We start from the raw sequence: 22667 nt of genomic DNA, 5'->3' as shown, positions 1-22667 counted from the left end.
GGCGTTATAAATATCCCGGTGCCAGCGCCGAGATCCGCTCGGGTGGCCTCTCTCTCTCTCTCTCTCCCTCTCTTTCTCTCTTGCTCTCTCTCTCTCTCTCCCCCTCTCCCTCTCCCTTCCCCGAGGCTATGTCCACCCAGTGCGGCGAGGGAGGCAGCGCCAGAGGCACGCAGCCGCGCGGGGGCTACGGAGCCCGGAGCCAGCCCTGCAAGATGCACTTAGGACCCCCGCGGCCGGAAGAATGAGCCTGTCCTTGCTCTTCCTCATCTTCTGCAGCCACCTGATCCTCAGCGCTCGGGCTCACGGGGAGAGGCGTCTCACTCCCGAAGGGCAACCCGCGCCTCCTAGGAACCCGGGGGACTCCAGCGGCAGCCGGGGCAGAAGTAGCCCGACGTTTTCTTCGTCTTCTGCCTCCTCCCCAGCCGCAGCTTCTCCGGGCAGCCACGAAAGCGGCTCGGAGCATAGCAGTTTCCAGTGGAGCCCTTCGGGGCGACGGACCGGCAGCCTGTACTGCAGAGTGGGCATCGGTTTCCATCTGCAGATCTACCCGGATGGCAAAGTCAATGGCTCCCACGAAGCCAGCGTGTTAAGTAAGTTGCTCACTGTTCAACAAAACCTGTTCTAGGAGGGGACAGTCAGTGTTCCTTTGGGCCACGGGGCACCTTTAGGAGACCCAGAATCTGGGACTCAGCTGGTTCTGGAAATAGTCTTGTAGGGTTTCGTGGAGATGCGAGCAGACGCACCCCTCTGTCTTGGGTTAGCAGGCATGGCTAACCCCAGGTGAGGTTACCGAGGTGAGACAGGCAGCTAGCTCCTTTCCAGAATGCCCTAGCCGAAAAGACCAGCCACCCACCAAAGCTGGAGGAAAAAAAATAAAACAATGAAAGAAGTATCTATCTTTCTCCTGGTACAATTTCTTTCTACTTATGAACTAGAACCTCATTTTTCTTTAAGAGTCAAAGTATATCTCTATTCCCTGTACACAATTTACGTTACTTTATGAAAAAACCCATTTGAGTACTTCCAGTCTACAACTTACAAATATCCTATATATCCCATATTATGTTTGTATATTAATATCTCTGTGTAACTTTACATGCATAGTCATTTCTCACACGTATACATACATATGTAAACACATACACACCAACTACACATGTCTATGTAGAATTTACGTGTACAAGCATATTGGGAAAGCAAAGTTCTGCTTGCAAGAAAGCAACATGATCTGGAAAACTGGACAGACAGTGTAATGACTTAAGTCCGGGGCTGGGTTTAACAACGTTTAAGTAGGCTGAGACCCTGACAATACCTTGCTAGCCTTTAGTTTCCAGGGACAGTTGGAGGAAAGTTCTTAATTTTAAAAGAACTGCAGAGGAGGCGGAAAATGGTTGTAAATTGAGCATAGCTTTAAAAAAAAATCAACAACCCAACTTAAAAATTTTCTGAGTTCTCTCTTTCTCCTTTCCTCTTTGCTTACCCCACCCGCGTTCCATCCATCCACCCCACCCGCGGTCCTTCCACTCCATCTGCCTTTCTGGACCACCACAGTGGCCATTCGTACTGCCCTCGCCGCTCCTAGGCTGCTGAAGTGAACGGCGGTTTGGAGCTGTGTGCCTGGGACTGTAGTCGTCTCTGTAGTCCTGCGAGGTCTTTTCCCTCTAGGTTCAGGTCGGGTTTCCAGCAGTGCTCAGTTTTCTAGATAAAAGCCACAGCAGGGACCGCTCAGACTCCCATGGAGAGCGGAAATGGGGCCAGGAGATAGTGCTGTGCAGTCACCTGGCCCTTCTTGTCTTCCTGGTGGCTCTCGGGTACACCTCAATAGACCAGTGTCCCCTGAAACTAGAATACTTCTGTTTACTCAGCTCCAAGAACCACTGGCTGGGGCCTGTGGAGAGGGTTTGGAAATTTAAGCATAGGTGGGATGGCTGACCAACCAGCCTCTTTCAATGAGTTAAGAGGATCAGGCGCGTAAGATCCGGCAGTAGCAGTCCCGACAGGTGCTGTTCCAAGCCTGTCGGCTGCTGCACGTTTTGTCTTTGGAAAGCACCCTTTCAGCCCGCAGAGGTGCAGGTGGAGAGGCCGTGCACAACAGAGAAGGCCCTCGTCTCTCCTCCCGTTGAGTCTCAGGGCTTCCACTGTGGTCCTCATTGGACCCCCACCCTTCACGTTCAACCTTCGATCTCTGTGTATGAAGGAAAACAGTCTGCTCTGGTAAGGGTGGTTTTTCTGATGCTTCAGGGCGATGTTACTTCTGTTTCAATATTTCTGCTCACTCTCCTCATTTTGCAGAATTCAGTTCTACCACGAGACAGCCTTTAGTCTCTGCCGCCAGCAATCTTCCCAGCTCTTGTACAGAAACTTTCTCTAGTTTGTTGCTGTGAGTGAACACCAACTACACAAAACCTTTGCTTGCTCTGGAGAGCAGGTATCCAGCAGTAGATTGGGTCTCCTGTGGTTGGAGTAGCTTTAGGGTGCTAGGGAGCTCTGAAAGAGGAACAGTTCCTTCTTCATTATAAAAACCCACTTGAAGCTAAACATGGCTGTAGTATAGGCCTTGCTAGAAGGGAATTTACAGAAACATAAATGAAGGAAAGCAAGAACAAATCAACAGACTTCATTTATCTAAAGAAGAAACTGGCCAGCTAAATATTGTTTCTGGGGGCTAATTTATTTTAAAATCCTCATTGAAAGGTGGCCACAAACCAGAGAAGATGTATCCTAGGCAGAGACTAAGAAAACTTTGTAAGTAGCTTTTTCTTGACTACAAACCTTGCATTCAGAGTTTAATTTGTATCTTTTAAAAGACTGGCATCTATCCATCCATCCATCCATCCATCCATCCATCCATCCATCCATCCATATAACCAATGTAGGGCACCTGCCTCAGAATGCATGGTTTGGTTACTTCCGTGCTAAGTTTTCTTTTCCTTTTTGCAGTTTCTCTGGCGTTGCCTTCCACAGTTTTTTTCTCAAAGGAAAGCATAACTTAAATCTCACAGTCAGTCCTTTTGGTATCAGGAGTTCCCAACACACCTCTATGAAATGATTTTATGTGCAGCAGTGGAAAGGCATGGAATTTGGAAATTCAAAATGGCTCTTTACACTTAGGTAGCCATGGAAGAAAAATCAACATCTACTTGCAATTGATTACTATAGTGCACTTTGAAGGTCTGTCTGTCTATCTATCAATCTATCTATCTATCCACCTTGGACTATGTATTGTTTAGAATATATGTGGAAACATGTGTTTGTCTCTCACAAGAAAGGCCGAAATGCATTGAGGGGGGGGAACCTCTGAGTAAAGGTTTTTGTTTTGTTTTGTTTTTAGATGCCACAATAAGACTTTTTTTTTGCCAAATAAAATGTCAATTTTTACTTGATAATAAATATGTTTGCCAATCATGAAGATTTGTTTAGTTCTACTATCAAAATCATGCTCTAGCCATAGATACTAAAGCATCCCTTTAGGTACTTCAATTAACAAGGCCCTAGTTTGCCTCATTCAGTAGTGGTACCAATTGAAGTCAGCTTCAATACAGTGCTTTCGTTGACTTACCTTGGGCCATTAAAGCTGTGAAATTAGATAGTTAGCAGCTCAGAGGGAAAACTTTAGGTGACGGCTATACAAAGCAGTCATACAAAATATGAAAATCCCATTCACATTTTGACTAAGAGAGTCCTTAATTTTACACTTTGTTTTGAAAATCTTAGTTGACTATCCATTTTGGTATCACATGCTCATTAAGCATGTATCCAGGCTAGATCAACCAGAACTTACTGTGCAGAGAAAGTCAAGGGGGAAATTTCGCTACTAATTTAATCAGCAAAGACTGAGCTAAACTGGATCATTCAAGACTAAGATTTGGTAACTTGGCAGAGGAGAATGTCTGTTGCTATGGATGAGAGAGACTTCAGTGTCACCATGTTTTCTTTGGGAATTTTCAAATGCTTTATTGAAAACATCTATGCTCTTCTAGCTTTTATTCTCCTAGTCTATAATAATGTGTCCCCCATTATCAATAGCACCTTCTGATATTAAGAGAGATAAAGAAGAACAGGAAAGGCAGCTATGCATGATTTTTTTTAGTGAGGTAAACTGATTCCTAAAGTGTAATCATCCTTTGAAGTAAGTAGATTAAGGACCAAAGGAAGAGACACCAGGAAACTTTATCTCTTTCAACCTTGATATTACCTTGACATTTTACTAAGAAAGGCTTCTTCCTTCTATCTCTCTCTCTCTCCTTCTCTCATCTAACCATAAACATCTTGGGAAAGAGGATACAGCATCTTTAGTACCTGCATATGACTTAATTTGTCCTGAGTTCTCTACACCCATTCTCAAACGGGAGAGCGATACAATAAATAGTAAGAGCAACTCAAAACACATGAACCCACATGGGGGATGTCCCCGAGACAGCGCAACATCAAAGACAGTCACTGGCCCCAACAAGACAGAACAGCATCACAAACAGTCACTGACAGATCTGCGAGACAATTGCCTTTCACGATTTTGCTTAAGGACACTGTCTTAGCATCCAAAGGGTGAACAAGAAATTTCCCTTAAGTTTATTATCTCCAACTCCTAAAGATTAGGGTACAAAAACACTGAAATTTTAAAAGTCAGCTTTATAGAATGTTTCTTTGGATGCATTAATTCATGATTTAATACACATGGGTTTACAGTATTTACTAGAATTCTTAAATGAGTTAGGGAATTGCAATACAATGCAGTTAACATAGATAGCTTGTGCTGTTTTGGAGAGAAAGATGGAAAGGCTGTTGTGCGTCCTGCAGAACTGTGCTGGTATTCTAGAAAACCAGACTGTGTGAAATTATTATTGATATTAGTTTAGAAATTATAATTTTAGCTATGATTCTGATATTATGTAAAAATCACATTAGGTTTAGAAGATAAATTACAAAGTAGCCTGTGTGAGAAAATTCTTATGTGCACACATATACATACGCATGCTTACATGCATGCATGCATACACACATTTATTAAGCTTTCAGGAACACTAAATCTTAAAATTACATAGTCTTGCCGGGCGGTGGTGGTGCACGCCTTTAATCTCAGCACTTGGGAGGCAGAGGCAGGTGGATTTCTGAGTTCGAGGCCAGCCTGGTCTACCGAGTGAGTTCCAGGACAGCCAAGGCTATACAGAGAAACCCTGTCTCGAAAAACCAAAAGAAAAAAAATTTTACATAGTCTTTCCATTACAGGGCAACAAGTGATATTTATAATAGAGTTTATCATACAAACAATGCAATGTGTAATAAAATAACGCTTTTATAGGCATTATTTCATCATCTCCCCATATTTAAAATTAATTGCAATGAAAATGTATATAATCAACACATATAGAATAAAATACACAGTGTATTAAGATACAAGTTAATTGAGCCAAAGTGAGTTCTTACAAGAAGGTCTTATGGTCAGAGAGCAGTTGTTTAGTTCAACAAGGACATTTTTTTAAACCAAGTAAATAAATTTATAAAAATGTATAAAACCATTTAATTTCAACATCTCAAAAGGTAGACTGAAAATTTAGGAATTTGATCTTTGATACTGATATATATTTTCATTAATATAGGACCAATTTATATTTATAAAGCTGAGTACATCCATAAAGAGAACAGAAAAATTCTTCAAGTTCATTCTCATGGCTTTCTAATAATCAAGATACAGAAAATATTGAATTAAAAATGATCAGAAAAAATGTTTCTTGGGCTGCATAAGTATGTGAGTTAATGCATCCTTAGCAATCTAGAGGCATGAGTACACTGAAGACATCCATGAAGAGCTCATGGTCCAATCTATTGTCTTCTTATGTCAATCACTCGACAAAGACGAGCCCTCACAATGGCCCTTCCGAGCTTCTGATCACATATGTTGTGTTTACATGTTCATCTCCAATCAGCTTGATACTTGAACTCTTTACTGATGCTTTCAATATTATTATTAAATTCTGATTCAAATATAGCTTTTTATCAGATGTGCTAGTCATATTTTGATAATAATAATAAACTAGATCTTTATAATTAGTCTTATAAAGTCAAATATCATACATGTGAAGTATATTTTAAATTTTAAAAGGTTAAATACACTGTGCATGTATACATATTATACTCTATATAAACTGATGTATGTAACTTTACAAAGTATTCTGTGTGCTTTACCAGTATCTGTTAAAGTGACAATGCTTCTAAATCTTTGGATGTGTATCACAATCAAACAGTTTTTATATTAATTTCTACACAAATTTTAGAAATATTTTAAAGAAAATGATATGCAGGACACTAGTCTATTAACACTCTCTTACAAGTTCTGTGTTAGGTGGGTTTTGTTTTGTTTTTCTAACTTTTTTGTTCCTTTTAATTCTCATGAAAAAACACAACACTAAAGTGGTGCCTGCAGTTTTCCTGGGATGTTTATCTTATTCTGGGCTGAGACTGTAACAATAACAATAACAAAACAGTTTCCCAGGTATTCTCTTTTCTCTGTGAAGTTTCTAAGTGTTTAAAAAGATGGAGCTGAGTGAGTGCACAGTAGTATTTGTGAGATAAACATGTGCTCGACTTTTGCTGTTCACCCTAAGTCTTCAATAAATCGATTTACCTGTATATACACATTGTCCTCGTTGGCAAATTTAACCATTGTGCACAAGTCCTGCAGGGAAGAATGATATTTCAAGGAAACCTGAGGAAGATGTCACTTCTGTAGAGTTCTCACCACATACCCTAGTCAGGGTGCATGCTTGAAACAGTTGTGTCCAAGTGTTGAGGTCTGCTTTCTCCTCCTCTGTGTTTGCTTTGGTTTTTTTTCCCTCAGCTTTGATGAACTATATAACTATATTTCAGCTCTAATGAAATATACTGTTTTATATATTTTAACAATATTATATGTATAACTAACAAGAATATTGTCCTCACTCATATTTATATAAAGTCTTTTGTGACTGTATCATTGACACTAGGCAGGCTTTCTAGCTGTGTGCAGAATACACATTGAACCTTACTAAAGCCCTCAATGAATTGCAGTGAACAGTGTCTTGAACTCAGCACACATGGTTCTTGAAATGACTGTAGGAAATAAGGGACAGTAGCTTGACACACAGACTGCAGCACACAGTGACAACATCATACAGACCACTATACTTTTCTAGAAAATAAAGCACAAATGTCTCAAGACATAATTCATTAAACAATTCGCGGAAGTAATGTAATTTATATTTTGAGTATCTTAGATGTAGTTTTTATGGTTTTAAAAGATTGTTTTATGTAAGAAATTATAACTTTCCAGGCTTTTGAATTTTTTATACTTGTGAAATTGTAACAAATTAGAATTACCTTAAAAATATTTTAAAAGCCTCTTTCAATACTTTTAGGGCTTAAAAAAGATCCATTGTGAAATTTACTAAAAGCATCCTGCTATTTTCAAATACAGAGTTACTGAGGAAGCAGAATGAAGTTTGTGAATCTTGAAATAAGTCATTCCAAGTGTACACTCAGTGCTAGCCATTCTGTAACATAATGGATCTCACAAATGGTCATTACATGCTCTTTTATTTAATCTCAGTAGTAAAGACTGAGAACAGTCTACGTAGACATTGAATTCTTCACAGTTCTGTGTAGAAGAGTCTGTGTTTTATTTTGGGATTTTTTGTCATCCTAGGTATTTTGGAAATATTTGCTGTGTCTCAGGGGATTGTAGGAATACGAGGAGTTTTCAGCAACAAATTTTTAGCGATGTCAAAAAAAGGAAAACTCCATGCAAGTGTAAGTAGAAACCACTTTGTGTTTGTTAAAAAGTGCTCTGCAGGCTTTACGTTCGTAACAAAGTGAAGTGATTGTTTTCAAAATGAGTAGATAAGATAGACAATTTGTTTAAGAAACTTAATTTTTTTCTGGTAAAATTATATTTATGGATAACTAATTGTATATGCATCTGTAAGTAAGTAATCACTGGAACGTTTCACTGTCTTGAAAACAAATAGAACCTTTTAGAATGTGAAGGGTAAGTGTGCAGCCGTGATCGACGTAGTTAGCTTTCTAGAGAGCCCTGGGTGAGACTTGTCACAGCAATGAGCTATTCCGTGGCATCACATAAACCTTACATATGGTGGCATGTGCATTTAATAGTTAGAGGAATTCTTAATTGATTTTGCAGGTTATTCATGATATCAATTTTGGGGTCTAAGTAATATCATATATTTCCATGTAAGTAAGTAAAAGATAAAAACAAACGCTGCAAAACCTCTCACCTCCCAGAGAGAAATTGCTCTTGATGAAGCAGGGGGGTTTCTGTCTTGTATTATTTTGTCACTTCAACTATAATTACTTAATACTGATTTTGCGTTCAAAATTTTCTTCAGAGTGATTACTCATTTTGTAATCATTTAAAAAAATCTGCTTCTTAGCTTTTACTACTTCTAGATTCTGTTTATTTGTGTTAGTGCATATGTATCACATTTAAAAGTAAGTTAGGGTTTTTTGTGATAAAAGAGATTTTCTTTTAACACTAACTAAATTTAAGAGTTAATTATTCGTTAAAATTAGTCCTTTGATTAGTAGGAAATGAATAGTTGAAATTTTTTTGTAATTTTCAAAGTATACAGAAAATCTAACATAATAGTGAAATCAATTGACACTTGCTTCTTAGCTTTTTACTCTATGAATCTTTAAGAATTCAATCAGAATTCCACACATTTCTATATGGAAAACTTTACAATTTCCTTTCCTTTGCATTTACAGGAATTAATACCTTCTGAAGAACATTATGGCTATTTGGGGTTTTGCAAGATGGTACACATAAAGTCCTTAGGGCAGCATCTGGGACCTTGTGAGCATTCAATACACAGTGTGTTTTATTAAATGCAATAAGCGAAACATAATGTAAATGTAGAAAACCACTACAATCTAGGATCAATGAGAAGCCTTTGTTAAACTCTCTAGTCATTAATTTCAAGAATTATAAAAAGCAATTGATTTCATTTCTGGGTTGTTTCACTCTAGCAAGGACTAACACAGTTTTTAAAAATGAAGGCTATGATTGAACAAGTAAAAGTCGCATTTCACTCGTTTCTGTGGGAGAAATCAGACATCCCTCATTTTGTCAGGAATAGCTTTTTATCACTAAAAATTCACACCCAAGTTGGAAAATAATGACTCTTCATTGTTCTACTTTAAGGCTGTAAAGCTGTCAGAAGCCCAGTGTCTTAATATACGAGATAAGTAAAGCAAGTAGAGCGATCACCTCTTATGGGTTGTCTGAGGGATGAAAAATTGTAACACTGAAAATGTACTCGTCTGCGTACTAGAACATTCGAAAATAGACGGAAACTCGGGCCAGCCAGCGAGAGGATAATTGCCACAGAAAGCAAAGTATTATAAATGGATGCCAATTAGAAGGGTCAAGCTGAGAGGTTAGGATACATGATTCCTCTGTCAAATGCAAGTAACTAATTTCTAGAAACTTGACCCAAATGTCTAAGGATGACTGGTGGAAATACTGCAGATAATGCAAAAACAGCATCTGTTATTCTTCCTCATCCTGGCAGGCCAAAGTTATTTCATGGGATAATGACTTTTAAACAGTACAAAGCAAATCTTGCTCTTGTCACTCAATGGGGCTCTTAGCTACAAAAGTCATTCTATGACATTGAGCTGAACCGTAGATAAAAAATTAAGCCCCACAATTGTGTCCAAACCTTCATTCTCTTATCTGAGCTTTTATTAGCATGTTTTTTCCCCTCTAGATGGAAACCTAATTAAATTATGAAGTGATTTATTTTTAAAGAAGTCGAGTTTAGAAACAGCATTAATCATAGCAATTATCGGCTTTATGCCCAGCTACGTTGTTTCCTGTTTTCCCTGTAGTGGAACACGTTAAAGAAACGTTCTTCTAACTTTCAATGTGTTTACCTGACTTGGTTTTGATACTTACACAATTATATTATCTCCCAAACCACTAACCTACACCACTCGGTAGGTAACACCACTCGGTAACACGTAGTTCGTGAGTTGCTTTATATTAATAAGCTTGCAGTGGCCTTAAAGAGCACCTTTCTGCTCCTTTGTCCGAACTGGAAGTGAGTTAGAAGTGTAAAGTAGCCAGGTAACTCTGGTGAAAATGATCACCCTACAGCGGCTTGTCCATTTCAACTCGGTTCCAATAGCAGAGCTTAAGTTGGTCGCCAGGCTACGATGATGTATTTTCACAGCTCTACAAAGGACTTCCCACTCACAGGACCTTGTCAGACAATGAGGCAAGGAAAGAGGCTTGGGAGGGGTAGTTATTTCCCTAAGGTACGCAGTTGGAGGATTGAAAGGAAACTGTGTCCTCTTCAAATTTCCTCTTTGGATATCCAAATGGTTTGCAGGCATAAGTTAGCTTAAGAGATAACACTGGGAATGAATTACGTTGTTTTCGCATGCTTATAGGAATTATTACGTGCCTGATTAAGTAATAGTTTTACACCATATGTCAAAAATGAAGACTATGGAAGACCATTGAGAGCATTTAGAGCACTCTGATAACTAGCAAAGAAGAGGAGGATCCTAGACCAGATCTGTAAAGTTGTAAGTTAATTTCCATCTTCCCATCTTCCCTTGGACTCAAAACATCGATTTTGGCCCTAGCCTTCCCCTCCCCAAACTCTCCAGTATTTGATTTTCATCTGTAGAGGAGGAGATGTGTCTGCCACAGAGCTTTACACAGACATATTTCTTCCGAGTGACATTGTGTTGCTTAGAGAACCCCCTTCAAGGCTAATTTTCAAATGGAAAAGAACTGCTTGGTTCCTAAAAATATTCCTGTGCTGAACGTTACTTTTTTTTTTTTTTTTTTTTTTTTTTTTTTTTTTTTTTTTTGTGGGTGAACACAAGGATGGCGCGCTGCAGCGGCCAGCTCTGTGCAGCACGAAGGAGGTAGCACTGGCGCTGACAGACGTGTCCCATTTGTCAATTTCACAATAGATGTTTTACTTGAACCTCAAGTGGACAGGTGGTGGTGCAAGCTCTCACCCCATCCCCTCATCTGCGTGCACCTCTCCTCAAAACCATTCACAGATTCCAAATGTGCAAGATAGCCATATTCCCACTGTGTGAAATTTCCAGCAAGCTTTAGAAGAATCTAATTGAAAATATTTTTTTTCCATACGATATATTCTGATGTTGGTTTTCCTTCCCCCAACTCCTCACAAGATCCTCCCCACTTCCCACTCACCCAAATCCACACTCTTGTTCCGTGGCACAGTGTTATGGGCTGGAAGTGTATGGTCTTTTTGTCAGGAGTTCTGGAGAATAGAAGAGAACGATTGCTTCCTAGAGAGCCAGCAGGGTTAGTCAGGCATCACCATGGCTCCCTTCTCTGTCTTAACCTGTTCTGGATGGAGGCACTTTCTGAGACTCTGTGTCTTCTCAGGCTTTCAGCTCTTCACCCTCACGTTTGGGGTCTTTAAGGAAAGCCTGCCAGAGGATCTTTCTGGCTTTCCTACACACTTGACGTGTGATTCGTGAATCCCCTGGGTGTGCAGTTAAGCCCAACGACTACTCTCATAGCTCAATTCCACTCCACACTCATGTCGTGTTATCGAATATTCTGTGTCCTGCTCTTCCAGTTGAAACAAATAGGAAAATTATAGTGGCTGCCTGCAGTGGTGGCAGTGGTGTTTTACATGAGATAGTATGAACAGAATTTTTGGTGTAACGACTGGGAACTATTATCACTCGCAATTTAAACAAATCTTCCAGAATGGCAGCTGGTGGACCATCTTCACTGTCTCCTTCTCATTTCAAGGTCAAGTCACTGTGGTTCCTGCGTTATTTAGATTTAGCCCAAATCCTACCTGCCATTAGGCCTTGCTCTGTCTGCACACACAACAGCCTCTTATCTGCTAGGTTTTCCTTTTGCCAAGGAATCAAATTTGAAGGCAAGGTTCCCAAGTTCACACTGGCACAGAGGCAGGGGTTCCTGTTCTCATGGTCTTCTAGTCCTTCTGACGTCCCACAGTCCATTTTAGTATCTCAAACCCTAAAAAGAAAATTATAAGTGGTAGGAAAGTTGGAGATCATGTGTGCTTCAGTGTTTTCATGAAGCACGCACGATAGCTTGTTGCATATTGGGGAAAGTGTGTTGTGTTGGCTTAGCTACCCAGAGAAAGGCATGTGGTCAAGAGGGTATTTTCTTATGTCTCTGGGTTTTAGGGGATCGTGTTTGGAAGGAAGGCTAATTGCAGAGTTTACGAAAGAGGCTTGGAATGTGTGCTGATCAGCCTGAGTGAGGACTAGAATATTCTCCTTCCCTGGGTTCAGAGGGTGCCAGCTGGCTGGCCAGGAGGGTAGTCTGGACTGGACATCCGGTGCTGTGTGCAGTGAATGAGGAGCCAACAGCCCCCAAGCTCAGCATGTTTACTAAAAGGGGAAACAGAGACCTGAGCAACACTTACCGATTGTCACTTAGAAAAATAACCTATTACGAGTGAGCCCCTCTTCCTGTCACGACCACAGGTTCTAGGTATAGAAATCTCATTAACATGGTAAGAGCTCATTTATATGGAAAAAGGAAAGGGCCAGTGATTTGCCATTCAGAACTGGTTTGCAATTAATTCCCGCATCAGTCTTTAATTTTGCCTTCTGTCAGGTTGGTGAGAAGAACGTTGTTGAAGAAATGTGGGGCCAAACTAGTAGACGTGTTGATTCAAAATTCAAGCTGTTTAAAGCAAGTAATAGTGTGCCATTTCTCTGATGGCTTGAGGGGGTGATGGTACTTAGCGTTTATCGGTCTTTAAAAATGGAAGAAATTCAGAATACGTTGGCTACACCAATGTGAGGTGACAAGTCTTAATGTTCAGTGCTATGGAAAGAACCGTAGTCGCTGTCAGGAGATGAGAGCTGTGCATCCAACCTGTTAGTTGAAAATGTGGGACTTTAGGTGAACAGTGATTTAAGGCCAAATAATAGTATCTTGATTATTACAGGAGGTAAACAATGCAGGTTAATCACCGTCTATAGAGTAGTGCAGTTTTACAGGGCTATTATAGACACCAGAAATGAAGCACCTCTTTTGTATCCCTGGCCTCCACGTGTGATCCTTAGCCCATCTCCATCACTTCTATCTAGCTGCTGGTGATTCATGTCCAAACTCCCATTTCACACTTACTAAAATAGAGTCTCCAGAGATACAGCCAGGAGGATAGGCATCTTAAATCTGCTCTATGATTTAATTTTTTAAAAAACTTATACTGATGTCCTTTAAGTTGTTTATTTTTAAGCATTTGTATTTTAAATATTTGTATAAAAATTTTAAGTCTTCTGAGGTCATGAAGAACTAAAATATAAATCTGCTGTCTGATTGGTTTTTAAGACAATTCCTGGTTGACATTTGCCACTGTCTTACTGGAATGGTTATTATTAAACTCAATAGTCCCTTGCTTGTTCAATAGGAATAATGGAATATAGAATGGTCAAGATGTTCAGCGTCAAGCAGGAGCTAGGGCCCTGCTGGGATGGCGTAGCAGGGCTACCATGGACCTCCATATGACTCACACAGTAAAGGGTAAAGGGTAAAGGGAAGCTCCTTTGGGCTCACATGGTCCTACATCAGGACACAGCTATACACAGCAACATTGGTAAAACTAAAGGTGGGAGCCAAGCATTCCTGAACATGGGTAGAGAAACCAGAAGCTGGGAACCATGCAGTTAGGAGACTGCTTAAAGCACATGTTGGTTGATACTTGGTTTTTATTGCAGTACATAATATTTTAGTTATTTGAATTGAGTTAGTTCTTTCTCAAAGAAACTCAAATTAACTCAGGAGAAAGAAGCCAACCAATGAAAACATGGTAAAATAGATACATAGATGAAATGCCTGATAAACTCCCTGTGTTAAGTGCCATCTATCCAAATTCACAAAGTTGACACCTCTTTCATGCACTACGTCTTCATCTGTTGCTGTACATTTTAAGCACTGGTTTTTGCATAGCCTGGCCTAGAGAGCCTTGGATTCAGCTTTCCCAGTGCAGAGACTACAGGTCTGTGGCAAGAACCTGTAAAAAGCACCCATAGTTCAGAGTGGATTCCACTATGTGAGAACACACAGTAGAATCAAAACACTACTTATTTATTCACTTATTTGTTTGTTTGTTTACAAATTAGCCCACAAGGTATAAAAGTTCACTGTTTTCAGAGACAACTTGTGATTATTCATTCCTTTTCCTTTCCTTCAATCCCAACCCCTCCCTTTTAATCATGTGCTATCCCCCATAGCCAGTTCATGTTTCGTATTTGCTACCAGGCTCACATTCTTTAACTCCCTCCACATTCTTCCGGTCCTCGTTCTAACTCCATGGCCAGTACCTGGTCTTACTCTCACCCTCATTAATAAAAACACCAAACTACTCAAGAGAACACGTGAAGTTTGTCTTTCTGTGTATCCCCTACCTAGCTTGATATAATACTCACGACCAAATGTCTGAAATGTTCATGAGTTCACCATTCTTTACAGCAGAATAAAATTGTACGTTGTATATGCGCCACATTTCACTTACCCATTCTTCTCTGGATCATCATCTAGGATGGTTGCATATCCTTACTACTGTGAATAATGCAGCAATAAACATGGATGTGTAAGTGTCTCTACGGTGGGATACAGAGTGGTGTCTAAAGATGTCCAGGGTGATATGGCTGGGTCCTACAGTAGGTCCATATAGATTTCTATGATGTCCATACAAGTTTACAGTCTCAACAGTGCATAAAATTTACTCCTCCCTCCATCTCCACCATCATCTGCTGACATTTGATATCTTGATCTTGGCCATTCTAGCTGGGATGAAATGAAACTCAAAGCAGTTTTAATTTGCAGTTTCCTGGTGTGCAGTTCCCCAATGACTATTAATGTTGAATGCCTGAAAAAAAAATACATATTGATAACTTGTATTTTATTTTTGGGGAATTGTCTGCTCATGCTCACTTATCAACTGGCAGTTTGATTTTCTTGGTGTTTGTGTTTTACAGTTCTTTGTATATTCTAGATACTACCCTCTGCAGCATTCTGCAGATTCCCTAGTAGCTTTCTTTGTGCATAGAAACGTTCCAATTTCAAATGATTCCATCTGTTGATTCTTCGGGCATTCCCTGGGCTACTGGAGTCCTGTTCAGAAAGCCCTTGCCAGGAGCTATAACTTGAAATACATTCCCTAGTGTTTTCCTCTGCACTTTGGGTTTTCAGGTGAGGTCTTTGATCCACTTCACAGGTATCTTTTTGCCACTTGGGAGATGCACTTCTAACTTGATTCCTTTGCAAACAGAGGTCAGTTTTGCCAGCACTGTTTATTGATCCCTTTGTCAAAAATTAGGTAGCCATAGCCGCAAGTACAGCATTTGGCAATAAAATTTTTTTGCCTTCATTAGCAGTGTATGTTTCCCCTCCCTCCGTGTAATGATTTGGATATTTAAACAAAATTAACTTAATTGCTTAAGTTTTACTTGTTTTGACAGAAATAGTAAATTACAATAAATTAGTTGGTTTGAATATTTCACTTTAATGTTCAACTCAGGGCCTGTTGACTGTAACTTGTTCAGATGCTTGTAAAATGAAAGAGAAATATATAGATAATTTAATTCATTAAGGAAGACTGGAGGGGCTTATGGGCCTATATAGTTTTTCTCTGTAGAAGCTGCAAATGCCATAACATTTAGCTACACAGTCAGCAACAGTTATCAAATCAATTAAAACACATCTAAAACAAAGATGGGGATAATCCCAGCTTATATTTTTCTTTTGTTGCTGAGACAAAGTCTCACTGAACTCCTAGATTTACTCTTATTCTCTTGTTTTACCCTCCTGAGTGCTAAGATTACAGGTGTGTGCCATCTTGTCCAGCAAAGACAGAGATCTGAGGTGTTGCTGCCCTAGTGGCAGACAGTGGGTAAATACTAAAGCTATGACTGATTTCAGTGGCTCATTTAGCATTTGATTTACCTGTCTATATCACACCTTTGATAAAGGAAAAGGTCTATGCCAACTTCACTGTTCCCCCTAGGGAAATAATGCATGTCTATTATTTATAAACCATATACTTATCAGAAAATGTCCTATAATTTAAAGGAGAATGTAGCATGAAATTTCCCTAGAAACACTCAGTCCTAGATAAGATGTCATCATCATCAATTCCTCCCCCCACCCCCACCCCCACCCCCGCCGCCAGGACTCAGGGAAAGATGCTGAAGAGGAGGCAGACAGAGTGTAAGCACTGGAGGGTACAGAGGGCATCAAGAAAACAGTGTCTCCAGACACAACAGGACAGATGCACACTCGAACTCAGAGAGGCTGTGGCAGCATGCATAGGTCCTGCACAGTGCACAGGTTAAAGCCAGAGAGGGTCCCAGAAGTGAGAGGGGAATTGGACACAATCTCTCATTCCTAGCCAAGAAGCTACCTCCAGATGACAGCTTGCTTGCCAAGAAGAGTCAGTTTTCTCCAATGGAGTCTCACTGGTGTATAAATCACACTGAAGGGCAGGCCTGATGCCCCCAAGTAGATGCACACAAAATGAACTCAGGGATACTTTTGTAGGGATTTTTGTTTGGTTGACTTTTTTTTCCTTGTAATTTTTTTCATATTTCTTATTTGGGCACTTAAAAAAATCACTTGTCTTTTGCTTGTGTTTTATGGTGTTTTAATTTTGTGGTTTTTATGGGTTTTGTTTGTATACGTTCCTTGCACTTTTTCTTTTTCTTTTTTTTTTTTTTTTTTTTTTTTTTTTTTTGAGACAGGGTTTCTCTGTTTAGTCCTGGCTGTCCTGGAACTCACTCTGTAGACCAGGCTGGCCTCAAACTCAGAAATCCGCCTGTCTCTGCCTCCCAAGTGCTGGGATTAAAGGCGTGCGCCACCACCGCCCGGCGCACTTTTTCTTCTTATAAATTTTCTCTTTTTTTGCCTGATTGTGTTTTTTTTTTTTTTTTTTTTTTGGGGGGGGGGTTGGTGGATAGGTGTGAGATGTGGGATATGGGAGGAAATGAAGGAGGGGAAAATAGTCAAAATATATTGTTTGAAAATTTTACTTTGAGTAAAAAAAGTGAAAAAAAAATCACTCTAGAAAGTCATTCTCCAACGTTTTTAAAGAGACTTTGTATTCACTTTGGTAAATGTAAATGTTTCTCGGTCACTCAGCTCTTGAGATGTTCCACCCTGACCATTGAGTTAGAGATATTCTGTTTAGTAGCCATTACATCTTTGAGAAGGTGAGACTATTAACAGTACCCACCAGTCCTTTGAGATGAAACTAGATTTCCTGATGAAAGAGGCTGTGGAAAGATTTGTTCAAATGATTCTGGTACATTATAGATGGGGACATTTTTCAGACAAAACACAAATTAGAAGTCAATTAAGAAAACCCATGCAGCCGGACTGTCTTTGCTCCGGCTTTCAAGTAGGATGTGGAAGGAATAGGGGGTGGGGCTGCACACATCGTACAAGGCATCAGCACAGTGTTATCTCTACATGTGACCTCTGAAAGATAGCCAACCTCAATAGCCATCACCTTTGACAGATTTTCTAATGAACTTTAGAGCACAAAACCTTCGGAGTGGAGAAAGACTCTATGTTGAATAATTTTAGGGGTTGGATAAGTGGGTTTTCACTCTAGAATGGAACTGATACATATTTTTAAATATGCTGTGTGTGCATGCTCATATGAACAGGTGTATATGTACATGTATGTGTCAGACATGTCCTTAGAAAGGTGACATGTCTTTATACTTCCTTAGAAACCATGGTAGTAAACAAGACCAAACAATGAAGCCCACTTCGAAAACCGACAAGCCTGTGTGTGCCCTTGTTATCTGGCAACACTGTTAAATAAAAGGAGATGCTGAAGATTAAACCCAGGTCCTCTCAAATATGAAGCGTCTGACACAGACCCATTTGCAGCCCAGGCCTGTTACTCTTTAAATGAGATGCTCCATGTCTTTCTAAAGTACTTATCCTTTTACGGAGCCACAAACAGCTGAGACGGTTAACATTTTTATTTTAAACTGTAACTGGAAGCCAGGTGTGGCACACACCTTTACACCTTTAATCCCAGTATTTGGGAGACAGAAGCAGGTGGATCTCTGTGACCTGGAGTCCAGCCTGGTCTACAGAGTGAGTTCCCGGACAGCCAAGGCCACTTAGAGAGCCCTATCTCATAAAAGCATAATGTACACAAACAAACAAAACCTGCTTTCTCTCAGGAGACAGTTTCTGTAAGTTTAATTTCTGGAAGTTAAAGGCCAGGCTGGTCTACATAGAGCTCCAGTCTAGCAAGGGGTATGTAGTAAGCCTTTGTCTCACAAAAACAGAACAAAACAAAACAAAAAAACTACCAAACAACAACAGAAATTAAAATCATAAGTATGTTTATTTAAGTGGGAAAGCCTTTTAAAGAGCTAAACAGTTATAGACAAAATTAAATTCAATTTATGAAGAAAGTCTCTTTAATAAAAACTGGGAACAAATAATGTACAGCCTTATTATAAGAGTCATTACAGCACCCTTTCTGCAGACACTGGCAGGCAGTTTGGGAATTGACAAGAATATATCCATTACAAAGAAGCTTGCTTGAACCTAAGTGTAAGACTAAGGAGACCACTGGGTAGTGTGGTTAAAGTCACACAAGACTTTAATCTCAGAACTCCAGAGGCAGAAGCAGAGGTAGGCAGATCTCTTTGAGTTCAAGGCTCTGGTCTACAGAGCAAGTTCCAGAACAGCGAGGGGCTACACAGAGAAAAAAATCTGGAATCCCCTGCCCCCTAATCCCCCCCAAAACAAACTTGGGGCATCTGTTACTCATAGGTAAAAATGTTGAAAACACTCTAAAGTTGGTTGTGGCTTTGGATTTGCAGAGGTAAAAAATTTGTTTATGGGAATGTTAATAATGGATTTGTATAATTTTCCTTGAGGGTCCAGCTGTTCAGATTTCAGTGTGTACTGAACTTCATTGCAGAGAAAAGCTTGGTATTAGAAAAAGCAAGGAACAGAACATTTTCTACACAGAAGCATACCACAGAGGGGAAAACCAACCGTTATTCTCAAACCCAGGAACTCTGTGCAAACGGGACTCTCTGAAATTGTGAGTCTTGTTAGTCTGGACTAGTACAAGAACTCTTAAACCATTCAAGGTTTTGGGCTCTCTTATGTTTGCTGGGAACTGTAGATCCTTATCTTGGGAAAATGTGTTGGCTCACATAGTAGCCATGTAGGCAAGGCTTGTGCGTAGGAGCTGAAAGATAAGAGCTTAGATGGCAGTCCCAGGGCATGGTAGGAAAACAGATTGTACACCTGCACTTCTGTCATATACCTCCAGATTGCTCAGCTTGGCAGACAAGCTCTTTTGGGGGTGGCACTGGCTTGCTTTTGTCAGCTCTATCTCTTGTCCTTTCTATCGTGCATCCCAAGTGGAAATCACATTGCAGCACCAGTAAGTGTTCACAGTGTGTGCACACACACTCACGTTCCCTGGGAACTCTTTCTCACTCATACACCTTCTTACTGTCTCACACGTGACATAGCTGCAATGCTGGCTGTCATAGGGCATTCCTGCCTACCACCTCTGCTGCTGATTGTACTTCCTGTGAACCAAGGTCACATGACCTCTTATCATAAGCTGCACCTTGACAGACTCTTCCCATCTACCTTCTGTGCATCCAAGCTAGCTTGACTGTGTGGGTGTGGATAAGTCGCAGGTGAAATGTTGCTGCTGAATTTTTTCTTCCTGGCATTATCTTCCTTCTTCCTTGAACCACATATGTGAAGATATATTTTTTCCTAAAGAACTTTAACACATGCAATATTAATAGAGCCATATGCCACCCCTCTCTCAGCATCAAGAATCACACGGATAAAACTGAAAGTGCATGCCTGTTTGAGAGGAGTCATATGACTCTGCTAACTACATCCCTAGTGGGAGCGTGGACCTCTGCAAACACAAATGCATGTTTGATTGGGCAATTGTTTCTTAGGAATATAGTTCTATTTTTCTTTTATGACTAAGAGGGGAAAATCTTAAGTTAAATTTTAGGTACAATTTTCAAAAAATTTTAAAAGCAGTAACAATATGCATACCTATTGAAATGAGTGTTCACAATGCTTAAATTCAATAGTTCCAAGTATTTGTGTTAACAATACTATGTCACCTAAACATAATAAATAAAAGTTGTGTTATAGAGATAACTTAGAAATATAGAACCCACCCTCAACACACACACACACACACACACACACATATATACACACACACACACTTTAAAAGGAACAAACATAACTTTATAAAAGGGAACAGAGTAAGAGGATCCGAGATCCATACAATTTTTGGATTTTCAAGACTTTATACTTATTGTATGCTGAAATATTGTCACAACTTAAATATTCTCTTTCCCCCCACCTCTAGGCCAAATTTACAGATGACTGTAAGTTCAGGGAGAGATTCCAAGAAAACAGCTATAATACCTATGCGTCAGCGATCCACAGAACTGAAAAGACAGGCCGGGAGTGGTACGTGGCCCTGAACAAGAGAGGGAAAGCCAAGAGAGGCTGCAGCCCACGGGTCAAACCCCAGCACGTTTCCACTCACTTCCTACCCAGATTCAAGCAGTCCGAGCAACCCGAACTTTCCTTCACGGTCACTGTTCCGGAAAAGAAAAAACCACCCAGTCCTGTGAAACCAAAGGTCCCCCTGTCGCCACCTCGCAGAAGTCCCAGCCCAGTGAAGTACAGATTGAAGTTTCGCTTTGGATGATGCTCGGCCTTGTGGGAAACCACTCTTTCGCCTCAGGACCTTCTTCTCTACAGGCGTCATTGGAGCCTTGAAGGAAGCTTTCAGACACAGTGTCCATCCACTGTGCTTACAGGAGTGCTAGTCAGGTCATTTGTTCCACTTTGACTGGAACTAAACTGCTTTCTAAATTTTAAATAGAAACAGACGTGGGATTCTCTGTAGCGATCCAGGGAGCACATCCCTTCAGATCGCTAAGGTTATAAAGGCCTCACGATTTGAGGATGGTTAGCATTTTGCATTTTCAGACCAGTTCAGTACCCTGGACTATGGATTTTTCTGACTTTTACAGCTCAACCGGAGAGAACATACATGATATACATTTTTATTTTTGTTTTCCAAAGAATATTTTGATGCAGATAAAATATTTTATAAACTTTTGTTTTTTTTAAGGTACCTCAACATTGAGCATATTTTCTTACTTTTATTATTTTAATTGACGTGACACAAGCAGTCGGTTTATTGCTGTTCATGGATTATAAACATTTTGGTAGCTTGTGTGGCAGGATCTGGATCTCCTTGGCGTTTTTCCCTTTACAGCGTCGTTTATTTTAGCTATTACCTCAAGTCGTGTAAGTTTAGTTCTACATTTAATTTTTTTTTTAAAGTGTGCTTTCAAAGTCCCAAAAGCTTAGCTTGGAGGTGTGTATTGTGTAAAAAGTCATGGCATTGTGTGGAATCCGGCCATGTTAGCGGCTGGGCTCACAATCAGAAGGAGGAAAATTTGAGGACATTTTTTGATGGATTTAAAAGTTTTATGTAAAGAAAAGGATGGAGGCAAATTCACACTAGGTGTGCAGCCTCTGCTGAGATTTAACTCTCTCCTTTGCTTCTTCTCCTTTTATCTGCCCACTGCCCTCATCCAGGAACAGCTGAAGGAATAAGTTTTTTTCTGTCCATCAAGCATACACTATGAAACTGGAGTGCTTAAAAATACTTCTTCGACTTCCTGTTATCCTTACTATATGGACCCACGGGGAGCAACTAATCAGGGTGTGTGTGTGTGTGTGTGTGTGTGTGTGTGTGTGTGTGTGTAGCTGAAGGAGATGAATCACTAACCAGGTTTTCATGTCAAGTCTCATGGTCAAAAATACTTCTATTATTCAGTCAAACACCCTTTGAGCTTTCTTTCCTGAAGGGAATGACTAGAATGCGTGGGTCTGCTCTGCTCTAAGAAAACCTGACGCGCCCTAGAAGCACGATGCCCTTGTGACACAGGAGCCTAATTTGGGAATTTGATGAGCTGAAAACGAGACTTCATTCTCAACCCAACTTCCAAACCTGGAATGGAAATCACAGAAAGTTTAACTTACAAAGAGTTACAAAATTTATTTTCTTGGATAATCATTTTTATGGAGATCTATGAAGCCTAAGTGTTCACCTAATATTCCTAAATGCTGCAATAAAGAGGTATAGATGACCATTAGACGTTTGTCTTTCATAGAGCAAAAGTGTTCACATGAAGTCTGTACGTCACACTCTGGTCTATTTGAGGAATGCTGATCATTTTTTTACTTAAAACGAAGTTTGGCTTACTTTGAAACACAAGCACAGTTAAGACATTAGAACTGAACTCAGTAGCACACATACAAGTTGTATTATTTTAATGGGAACAAACTGTACTTGTATATGTTATACAAAATATGCTCAGAATTAAAGTCAATACGTTGATTGAATATCGCACTCAACACATAAAGTAATGAGTTGCTACAAATTTTAATTAGCATATACTTGAGAATTCTCCTAATTTAAATGAGACAATGGGGTTCTGCACAAAAACAGATTATATCAAACTCCTACACAACTTCCACAGGACCCTGTCTACAAAAGACCATGCTATAAATCCTAGTA

At 39.9% G+C, this 22667-nt stretch overlaps 1 protein-coding gene across 1 annotated transcript; it reads left to right on the top strand.

The window, feature by feature from the left end:
* Nucleotides 1-95: 95 nt before the first annotated feature.
* On the top strand, nt 96-22620 carry Fgf5 (fibroblast growth factor 5). The gene is made up of 3 exons (XM_076925932.1): nt 96-590; nt 7679-7782; nt 20433-22620. The coding sequence occupies exons 1-3, from the start codon at nt 242-244 to the stop codon at nt 20778-20780; spliced, it is 801 nt and encodes a 266-aa protein (XP_076782047.1). The 5' UTR covers nt 96-241; the 3' UTR covers nt 20781-22620.
* The last annotated feature ends 47 nt before the right edge of the window (nt 22621-22667 follow it).

The sequence above is a fragment of the Arvicanthis niloticus genome, chromosome 27 (assembly GCF_011762505.2).
Source record: "Arvicanthis niloticus isolate mArvNil1 chromosome 27, mArvNil1.pat.X, whole genome shotgun sequence".
In the NCBI taxonomy this organism is placed as follows: Eukaryota; Metazoa; Chordata; class Mammalia; order Rodentia; family Muridae; genus Arvicanthis; species Arvicanthis niloticus.
This window is presented reverse-complemented; position numbering and strand designations above follow the sequence as displayed.